The sequence below is a fragment of the Colobus angolensis genome, unplaced genomic scaffold (genome assembly GCF_000951035.1).
Source record: "Colobus angolensis palliatus isolate OR3802 unplaced genomic scaffold, Cang.pa_1.0 Scaffold137, whole genome shotgun sequence".
Lineage (NCBI taxonomy): Eukaryota > Metazoa > Chordata > Mammalia > Primates > Cercopithecidae > Colobus > Colobus angolensis.
This window is the reverse complement of record NW_012114455.1, coordinates 1117502-1128458: the sequence shown is the minus strand read 5'-3', so window position 1 is coordinate 1128458 and position 10957 is coordinate 1117502. Positions and strand designations below refer to the sequence as shown.

The 10957-nt window shown below is 44.8% G+C and overlaps 1 protein-coding gene across 1 annotated transcript in view; it reads left to right on the top strand.

Annotated features, from left to right (window-relative positions):
* The window catches only part of FEZ1 (fasciculation and elongation protein zeta 1 (zygin I)), a 51682-nt gene that overhangs the window by 36965 nt on the left and 3760 nt on the right, over positions 1-10957 (top strand). The window contains exons 6-8 of the mRNA XM_011934606.1: positions 4054-4325; positions 5945-6025; positions 7736-7811. Of these exons, the coding sequence (XP_011789996.1) occupies positions 4054-4325; positions 5945-6025; positions 7736-7811 (429 nt within the window). The remainder of the gene's footprint in view (positions 1-4053; positions 4326-5944; positions 6026-7735; positions 7812-10957) is intronic.

The window sequence follows — 10957 nt, the reverse complement described above, 5'->3', positions numbered from 1 at the left end:
TTCTTTCTTTCTTTCTTTCTTTTCTTTCTTCCTTCCTTCCTTCCTTCCTTCCTTCCTTCCTTCCTTCCTTCCTTCCTTCCTTCCCTTTCTTTTTTTTTTTTTGAGACAGAGTCTCTCTCTGTTACCCAGGCTGGAGTGCAGTGGCATGGTCTTAGCTCACTGCAGCCTCCACCTTCCAGGTTGAAGTGATTCTCAAGCCTCAGCCTCCTGAGTAGCTGGGACTACAGGCACATGCCACCACACCTTGTTAAGTTCTATATTTTTGTAGAGAGGAGGTTTCGCCATGTTGGCCAGGCTGGTCTCAAACTCCTGGCCTCAAGTGATCTGCCTGCCTCAGCCTCCCAAAGTTCTGGGATTACAAGCGTGAGCCACTGCGCCTGGCCTTATTCTAAGACTTTCTATGCCTAATCTCATTTCATCTTCACACCAACCCCATTAGGATCAAGTTAACTGAGTCTTTCAGAAGTTACATGACTTGTCCAAGGCCACTGTTAGAATGAGATTAGATCAGATACGATTAGAAATGAGATTTCCTTGTGTGCAGAAAACCTCTCCACAAAGATAGATGATAAATAGAACTATTTTATTACTATTTTTATTTTATTTTTTTATTTTTTAGAGACAGAGTCTAGCTCTATCACCCAGGCTGGAGTGCAGCGGCGTGATCTCAGCTCACTGCAGCCTCCATCTCCTGGGTTCAAGTGATTCTCCTGCCTCAGCCTCCTGAGTAGTTGGGATTACAGGCATGTACCACCACACCCAGATAATTTACTTTTAGTAGAGATGGGGTTTCTCTATGTTGGCCAGGCTAGTCTCAAACTCCTGACCTCAGGTGAGCCACCTGCCTCGGCCTCCCAAAGTGCTGGGATTACAGGTGTGAGCCACTGCGCCTGGCCTAGAAAACTATTTTATTGTTGAGTAAACATTAAACCAGGATGGGAGCCACATCACAGACAACTCCCTAAAGAGATTGCAAAGACAGAAAGCAGTCTCAGTCTTGTGTAGCAAAGTAGATAAATGGAACCCATTACGTTGAGTACGTTTTGTGATTTGAAGTTGGAAGGGAGTTAGGCCCCTCTGCTCAGAACAATGAGAGATTGAGCATTATATTCTTTGATGATTGTATTTCTTTTCCTTCTCTTTTTCTTTCTTTCTTTCTTTCTTTTTTTTTTTTTTGAGACGGAGTTTTGCTCTGTTGCCCAGGCTGGAGTATAGTGGCGCAATCTCGGCTCACCGCAACCTCCGCCTCCTGGGTTTAAGCAGCTCTCCTGCCTCAGCCTCCTGAGTAGCTAGGATTACAGGCATGCACCACTATGCCTGGCTAATTTTTGTATTCTTAGTAGAGAAAGGGTTTCACCATGTTGGCCAAGCTGGTCTCAAACTCTTGACCTTGTGATCCACCTGCCTCAGCCTCCCAAAGTTCTGGGATTACAGGCATGAGCCACTGCGTCCAGTCCGATGATTATATTTCAAAGCAGTGACCCCCAGGTCCTTGAAGAAACCCTCCTGAATTGCAAGAATAACAAGAGGCTTATTTAGCCATGACAATAATTTAACATAAAGGTAACATGCATGTATTTTAAAGATTTAATCTAAATCCTTGAGAGATTGAAAAGGACAGGTAGAAGAAATTCCGAAAGAAAAAGGAGATGGGGGAGAGGAAAAGTCTCTTCCCTTATTTTCAACAGGGAGAATCAAGCCTCTCATTTAAAATTTGTATTTGTGCTTAGACCATGCACAAGTCATAAGGGGTGAAGCCAACATTTGAAGCCAGGTAGGTTAACTCCAGAGGCCATCCTCTTAACTCTCTGACACAGGTTTATAGTAATTATGATTGTGCACAAGAAACGGCTGGATGAAGCATGAAATGAAAAAGTGTAACACAACAAAGGCAAAAAAATTCATCAGCCGTAGGGTATCGATGCCCCGCCGCAGGAGGGGCCCCGTCCTAGGAGTAGATCCACTCATGGGGAAATGGGAACTTAGAAACAAGGGAGGGAGAAGGTGGGTTGGTCAGGGTTGAAAGGTCAACCACGGGTTAGAAGTGGTCGAAGCAGAGGCAGAATCTGGAGGCCTGCATCCTGCAAGTCAGACTTTGGCTCTGAATAGCAGTGGCAGGAGGTGGCCGGCAGAGAGTCTGCTTGGTGCTGAACTGGACTTGGCTGCCTCGCTGCATTCCCGACTGCCCCAGTCAGGCCTTTCCCGGCCACACAAAGGTCCCAAAGATAGACGCGTTCAGCAAAAGACTTGTGAAAACAGCTGAAGTGCAGAGTGAAATGGCAAAAAAACAGAAGGGGGAGAGGGCAGCTCCAAAGAGCAGAATAAGGGAAAAGCCCAACCAAGTCAGCAAATATCCAGGCGAAGCATAAACAAAGAGGAAGAGGAAAATGGATTCTGAGGTGAAAGTGAAGGATACCATTAGATGTTGTACATTTAAACATAACTAAAAGAGTATAATTGGATTGTGACATAAAGGAAAAATGCCTGAGGGAGTGGATACCCCATTCTCCATGATGTGATTACTATGCATTGCATGTCTGTATCAAAACACCTCATGTACCCCGTAAACACATACACCCACTATGTACCCACAAACATTAAACATTAAAAATCAATCAATCCTTCCTCCCCTGCTGCAAAAAGATGCCATTAGACGGAAACACATTTTAAAAGATGTTTCCCAAGTGTATTTTATTTTTTCAATGTTGATTTTATATATATATATATATTTTAATAGAGACAGAGTTTCACCATGTTGGCCAGACTGGTCTCGAACTCCTGGCCTCAGGTGACCCACCTGCCTCAGCCTCTCAAAGTGCTGGGATTACGGGTGTGAACCACTGCACCTGGCCTTAATTTTTTTTAATGTTTAAAATAATTTTTAATCAGAAAATGCTTAAAGTGTATAAAGCTATTTATTTATTTATTTATTTATTTATATATATTTTAAGACAGAGTTTTGCTCTTATTGCCCAGGCCAGAGTGCAGTGGCATGATCTCTGCTCACTGAAACCTCTGCCTCCCAGGTTCAAGTTGTTCTCCTGCCTTACCCTCCCGAATAGTTAGAATTATAGGCATGCACCACCATGCCTGGCTAATTTTGTAATTTTAGTAGAGGCAGGGTTTTACCTGCCTCTACTAGGTTTTACCTGCTGGCCAGGCTGGTTTCGAACTCCTGACCTCAGGTGATCTGCCCATCTCAGCCTCCCAATGTGCTGGGGTTACAGGCATAAGCCACTGTGCCCGGCCTAAGGTGTACAAAGTTTTAAAGCATGATTTAGACCTGTATACAAGTATAATCTCAACTATGAAAATATACAATATGTAAACCGAAAAATGTGGAATAAAATATCCAAATCTATTTTAAATGAAAGAAGTCTTAGGGGACTTCTTAAAATTAAAGTTATTTGTTTCCCATGATCTCAGGTTCCCTTTTCTTTCCTCTGAAAGCAGCCGACTGCTGCATGCTGATCTGCTAGGCTTTATTTTTTCATGCATGTCGCCAATCTTCCAGGTTTCACATATTTTTGAATGCATGTGCTGTGACACAGGACTAGAGATGTAAAGAAGGGCTCAGATGGTCGGCTTTTTTTTTTTTGCCGTACACTATATCTTGATCAGTTCTTGGGAATAAGCACCAACGTCTCTATTGCTCTTCAGTATGGATGACAAAAACCTCCATCCCATCACTTTTCCATCCCCAATTCTTGACCCATTTCAGACAAGGAATCTTATGGAGACAGATGGCAAGTGGAACAAAGGATCTGTCTCTCCATCGCCATTTTTGAGGACAGAGTCCACAGACTTCCTTGTGGGCTGTTTCTTCTTCCTCCTTTCTTTCCTGAGAGGGGTGTTCTCTTCTGCAGTCAGTACACAGGCCTCCACCTTCCTGGTGCGCCCCTAAATTGTGAAGGTCTTTCTTAGGTCTTTAAGGATTTGGAAGGGGTATCCTCTGAGGGGCAGTCCCATCTTGATTGGTGGTGGCCCCAGGAGCTCCCCAGCGAGCTCTGGTGTGGATGCAGGTGTTATGTGGGAGATGGTCTTCCCCTGCAGGGCTGAGGCACATGTCTGGATCTGAGCTGACCGAGCTGCTGGACCAGGTGGAGGGTGCCATCCGCGACTTCTCGGAGGAGCTGGTGCAGCAGCTGGCCCGCCGGGATGAGCTGGAGTTTGAGAAGGAAGTGAAGAACTCCTTTATCACGGTGCTTATTGAGGTTCAGAACAAGCAGAAGGAGCAGCGAGAACTGATGAAAAAGAGGCGGAAAGAGAAAGGGCTGAGCCTGCAGAGCAGCCGGATAGAGAAGGGAAACCAGATGCCTCTCAAGGTATGTGAACAACCAGGCGGAAGACTGGATGCTTCCAACCTTGAACCCTGCCCGTGTCAGTGCCCTACCAACCCTGCAGGGGACTCATCAAAGTTTACTGAGCAGCGGTGGTGAGCAGCACATTGTGACAGACAGGGGGTCAGAAAGGGGGAAGGTATCACCCATCTCCTCCACTTCCCCAAAGGGCTCACAGTCTAACCCGGGAGGACAGCCTGTAAACATTAGGCAATAATTGATTTTGGCGTATGTTCTCTGTAGGCAAGACCTTAGAGAAAGTGGGGTGAGGGCATTTCGTGTTTGGAGTCCTGAGGTGGGCCTCGGAACTCTGGGTCCAAATCCCTCCTCGTGTCCCAGGTTCCAGTCCTGACTGGTCTCTTTAGGGTGTGCTAGGCTGTTTCAGTGATTGAAAGTGACCTGATGCCGTCTTCTTCTTCTTTCTTCTTTCTTCTTCTTCTTCTTCTTTTTTTTTTTTGAGACTGAGTCTCGCTCTTTCCCCAGGCTGGAGTGCAATGACACAATCTCAGCTCACTGCAACCTCCGCCTCCTGGGTTCAAGTGATTCTCCTGTGTCAGCCTCCTGAGTAGCTGGGATTACAGGTTCACGCCACCACACTCAGATAATTTTTGTATTTTTAGCAGAGATGGGTTTCACCATATTGGCCAGGCTGGTCTCAAACTCCTGACTTAAGGTGATTTGCCCGTCTTGCCTTCCAAAGTGTTGGGGTTACTGGTGTGAGCCACTGTGCCTGGCCCCAGATGTCTTATTGTTCTATCAACAAGATGTTCCAAACTCTTGGTTCTTTTTTTTTTTTTTTGAGATGGAGTCTCACTCTGTTGCCCAGCTGGAGTGCAGTGGCATGATGTTGGCTCACTGCAACCTCCACCTCCCAAGTTCAAGCAATTCTCCTGCCTCAGCCTCCTGAGTAGCTGGGATTACAGGCACCTGCCACCACACCCAGCTAATTTTTATATTTTTAGTAGAGATGAGGTTTCATCATGTTGCTCAGGCTGGTGTTGAACTCCTGACCTTGTGATCTGCCTGCCTCAGCCTCCCAAAGTGCTGGGAATACAGGTGTGAGCCACCGTGCCTGGCCACCAGAGGTTCTTAATTGGGGGAGCTCAGTGGAATTATCTAAGGAGCTTTTTCAAAATGCCTTTCCCGAGGCTCTATCACAGACCTATGGAATTAGTCCTCTGCACGTACATTAAAAAAAAAAAAACTTCTCAGATCAGGACAGTTGCTTTAAGACAGTCTTTTCTGATAGCTGAACATTTTGTTTTCCCCTAAGATCTTTGCATCATGGTTCATCTAAGTTTGACTGAACTGCTTTATTTTTCTGTTTGCATGATGGTGGATAAAAGGAGGGAAACTGGGGGATGCAGAAGAGTCTTGTAGCCCTGAGGGACTTACTAAGATAAGAGTTCTTGAGGCTCTATTTATTCTTGCAAAGCTCAGGCTTCATTTCTGGCCTGTCTCTGTAAGCCAATGTCTTGCACTTACTCTCTAGTCACAGAACCCTGGGGTGTTATCTGGGACAGCCTGGTAGCTGAGAGGTCCCTGGGTGTGGTGATGATGGAGCAGGAAGCATTTGCTCTTCTTGAGTGTCTCTCTTCCCCCAGCGCTTCAGCATGGAAGGCATCTCCAACATTCTGCAGAGTGGCATCCGCCAGACCTTTGGTTCCTCAGGAAGTGACAAACAGGTACGCGCAGTCTCCCCGCTCCAAGTTCTCCTCCTAGACCCCGGCAGCTTGGCCTCCCCAACAACGCAGGGGGACAGTGACTCGCCAGAATTATCCCAGCATTTATTTAGGGGGTTAGGGGTCCTAACACTTTCTTCTCCTCTTAAGGAAGAACAGAGAGTATCTATTTAAAAGGTGAACTTTTTTTTTTTTTTTTTTTTTTGTAGCTCTAGTGTTCTAGGACATGGGCAAGACTTAAAATTCAACACTCCTTGTAGGTCTAAGAATTAAGTTGTTTTAAGGATGAAATGCATTAAAAGGGAATCCACTTGATGATAGATCCCATCCCAGAGTTTAATTAACTTTCCATCACACTGGATTACCCACCAAGCCATTCCCACTAAGACTGCCTCTGCAGCTGCCCAGCTCTGGTTGTAACCGATGCTGTGGCTTTTTGTTGGCTCAGTAATTTCCTTGTGATGTAGTTTGCATTTCTGGTTATTAAGACAGCATTCACAACTTTTATCAAGTGGCTGCTATGTGCTAAACTCTGTTGTTAGGCCCACAGGTGCAAAGGTGAAAAGTCCCTGCCCTCATGGAGTGTGTAATCTAATAGACATGGCTGGCACGTGAACAGAAAGTTTGAGGTGGTGGAATGAGCGCACGTGGAAGTGTATATGTTTTAAACATATCTGTAGCTGAATTCTATGTGCTAGAATTTTAGAACTCTAGAACTCTAGAGATTCTAGAGAATGGGAAGAGATTTTAGAAGCATCGAACCCAGTCCTCTTGTTTTATGGCAGTGAGAACTATGGCCCAGAGATCCAAGGCATTTTTCCAAAGCCACACACACTGCCAGTGGCAGAGCCAAGACTAAACGCGAGCTTCTGGCTGGGCGCAGTGGCTCGCGCCTGTAATCCCAGCACTTTGGGAGGCCGAGGCAGGTGGATCACCCGAGGTCAGGAGTTCGAGACCAACCTGGCCAACATGGTGAAACTCTACTAAAAATACAAAAACTAGCCAGGCGTGGTGGTGGGCACCTGTAATTAATCTTCTGAGGCAGAAGAATACTTTAAACCCGGGAGGTGGAGGTTGCAGTGAGCCGAGATCACGCCACCGCACTCCAGCCTGGGTGACAGAGTGAGACTGTCTCAAAAAAAAAGAAAAAAAAAAAAATGAGCTTCTTAGCTTTGGTCTAGAGCTCTGGCACTCACCACTTGAGGCTCCTTTGACAGCCCACTAGGCCCTGATGCTGGTTTTGTTGTAGGAGCACCTGACATCCAGCAGAGGGAGCAAATCTGACATCGGAGACCCTGGGCGGGGTTGAGGTGGTCTTGCATATCTTTTTTGACAAAAGAGAAAGAATTCCTTCTCAAATTGCTCTGCAAAGAATAAGAAAATATAATCCCCTTGGAGATATTCTCTGCTCTCAGTCTGAAGGAGAAAAAGCTCCCCAGGATTCCTAAATAACAGAGAAGTCTGTAGTGTAGGAAGAATCTAGAAGTTGGAATGGAGAGAAGTTTTCCTGGCTAAATGTAGGAAAGTCTTGCTTTTTAAAGAGACATCCCCTAAAGATGGGGAAGAAGTTCTGAAACAGTGAGGTGCCAGTGACCATGAATGTTTCAGAGAAGGTCAGATTTGCAGAGTGTGTGTCTTAGAGAAAGGCTAAATTTCAACCCAGAGGAAGCCTGTCTTCTGCCTCAAGCCCCCTGCGTGCTGTTTGTCTTGCAGTATCTGAACACAGTCATTCCTTACGAGAAGAAAGCCTCTCCTCCCTCAGTGGAAGACCTGCAGATGCTGACAAACAGTGAGTTCTTCTTGTTCTCAGCCCGATCAGCGGCTCCTTTTTCTCCCTTCCTGCCTGTATGTTGTACCTCCGGTGCCGCAGCCCCCAGACTCCTGAGAGTAGGTTTAGATGGGCCAAAATACCCTCCAAATTACTGCGTCACATCCTCCTGCACCGTCTACAGTTAAAACACTCTGCACTGATAACCAGAGCTGTCTTTTCTTTCCCCTGCTTCCCATAAGGGAAGAGACCGGGAAAAAAAAAAGAGCTGTGAAAGAGGTTGGGGTGCTGGTGCAGGGGACTTTCTTATTTTCCCCCCAGTTCTCAAGGCTTGGCATCCTCTGCCTCCCTGTTTTCTCTCTCCCTGCAACTTGAGGTTGCCTGGTCGGCACTTGTGCCCCTTGAAGCAGGGCGCCCAGTCTGTGGGTCTGGCTGTAATTTTAATGAGAAGCGAGGTTTCTTGGATGGGGTAAGGCTGACTGGAAAAAATCGAGTCTAGCTTTCCTTCCAGGAAGTGACTGCCTCCTCTCCTCCACTTTGCTCTATTGTCAAATATTAATAACCATTCTGAGCTATGAGGGAAAACAGTGTGTAACAAAGAGCCTTTTGTAGACAGTAACTGTTTATATGCATCAAATAGTAGGACCCGCAAAGGGCTGGGGGGCACATGGTGTTAGCCATCAGTGTCAGCTTGGCCCTTTTAGGAAGAGAAAAGTCCTAGGCTGAGATGTGGTGACAGGCCCAGAGGATCACGAGGGAAATTCCATTTCCCTGGCAACTGTGCACTGCAGAGAGTGACAGCTAACGAGGCCCCGCCCACTGCAGCGTGTTCTGGAGGGACCGGGCCAGTGTGGGGCTACTGGATACCCGGGGAAGGGAAGTTGAGCTTCTGTTCAGCTGAGGGGGATGGATATCTGCTGGGCCCTGCTGCTGAAGGTGACTAGACGTTTCTTTCTTTCTTTCTTTTTTTTTTTTTTTTTATCGATTTGGAGGACCAAAGCAGGAGGTTCTGGCAAACAGAAATCCTGCCTCCATCAACAGACACTGTGTCCTTGAGAATCAGGAATTTAAAAATCAAAGTACAGTGGCTTGTCCTTAACTCACTGTAAGCTCCTTTATTTGCATAAATATGCGCTTTTTTTTTTTTAAGGCAGAAAACAGAGATGAACTGACGTTTATAGGTGTTTGTGTTTTCACACAAGTTACATTTGGAAAGTAATTTGGACAAATTATGAAAGTTGATATATGTATTCTATCATAGCTCAAAAAAATAAATAGCTATTAATTTATTGCAGGTACCCATTCAGGAATTCAGTGTGAAATCTTTTCATTTTAATTAAGAAACAGACTTTTTTCTATTTTGAGTGGTTTTGTTTACATTTTTTAAGTTCATTTAAAAAAATTATAGCTAGAGTGTATCCATTGTTTAGACTACTTTGGAAATATGGAAAAGCAAACAAAGAAAAATAACTCATTGTCCACTCCACTATGGTTACTATTTTGGTGCTTTTCAGCCATAATATTTTGTATCTTTTCTACATAGTTGAGATTATACTGACTATAAAATTTTGTGTCATGATTTTAGTCACATTAGTTAACACTTTGTTAATGTTCTTTTTATGGCTATCTCTTATATCTATGTTTCAACATTTTATTGCTTTTAGAAGAAAAACTGCCATCTTTTCTGAATACCAATTCTCCTATAGGTTATGAAGCCTCTCTTTTGTGGCAGATCGTCATATGAATTTGTGAACAATGCCTCTTCTCTTCTACTCCTTGAACTAAGTACATAGACCAAAGACCAGCTCCTGCGACTAGACAGTCCTTGTAAATTTTAGATTTTGGAGATTAATTTAGATACGTATCGCCAAGTGCAATTATTGTATTTTTACGTGGTGTGACATTTAGTCTGCTTATGCTCAGTTGCAAAGTATTCTTGACAACTAAGTTGAAATGAAAGCATGTCTAAAAATGCAGAAAAAACTAAAACAGGCCAGGTATGGTGGCTCACGCCTGTAATCCCAGCACTTTGGGAGGCCGAGGCAGGTGGATCACCTGAGGTCAGGAGTTCGAGACCAGCCTGGCTAACATGGTGAAACCCCATCTCTACTAAAAATACAAAAAATTAGCCAGATGTGGTGGCACACGCCTGTAACCCCAGCTACTCGGGAGGCTGAGACAGGAGAATCGCTTGAAGCCAGGAGGCGGAGGTTGCAGTGAGCCGAGATCATGCCATTGCACCCCAGCCTGGATGACAAGAGTGAAACTCCATCTCAAAAAAAAAACCCAGAAGAAACCAGGACCTCCTAGAATCCACTTACGCTGACATGAATACATGTCTAAAGACACAGAAGAAATAAAACAGAAACAAACCAACCCCTCAATGGCCTCAGGTTGAGTCTCTTTTTCTGGACCTGGCCACTGACTCATACCATCATTGGACTTTCTTCCTCACTCACTCCTAATTCTTGGATTCAAGTTTCATTACCCTGTCTTGAAACTAGGCAAGGTAATCAATGGAGGACAAGGATATCGAAATGAAGTGGGAATCCCACTGTTGCAGCCTCCTCCTGACCCTAGCTATCAGTTCCAGCTGATCTTTAGTGTTTTCTCGGCTTACGAAAGTAATACATGCTCATTGAGAAAAGCCAGACCCTACAGAAACGCAGCGTAGAACAGATCACCTGCTATGGTCTTACACTCAGAGATAACCACTTAACAGTTTCACGTATTATTATTCTAGATTTTTTCTATGAACATTAGAATTTAATTATAAAGTTAATACATGTTCTGTATCCTTCTTTCTTCACTGATAACTATGTCTTGTACATATAGCTCTCTCTTATTCTTCTTTCCTTCTTCTTCTTCTTCTTCTTTTTTTTTTTTAGAGATAAAGTCTTGCTATGTTGTCCAGGCTGGTCTTTTTCTTGTTTTTGAGACAGTCTCACTCTGTTGCCCAGGTTGGAGTGTGTGGCATGATCACAGGTCACTTTGGGAGGCCAAGAGGGGCGCATTGCTTGAGCCCAGGAGTTCAAGACCAGCCTGGGCAACATGGCAAGACCTCATCTTTACTTAAAAAAAAAAAAAAAAATTAGCTGGGCATGATGGCACGTAGGCGCCTGTAAGTCTCAGCTACTTGGGAGGCTGAGGTGGAAGGATTACTTGAG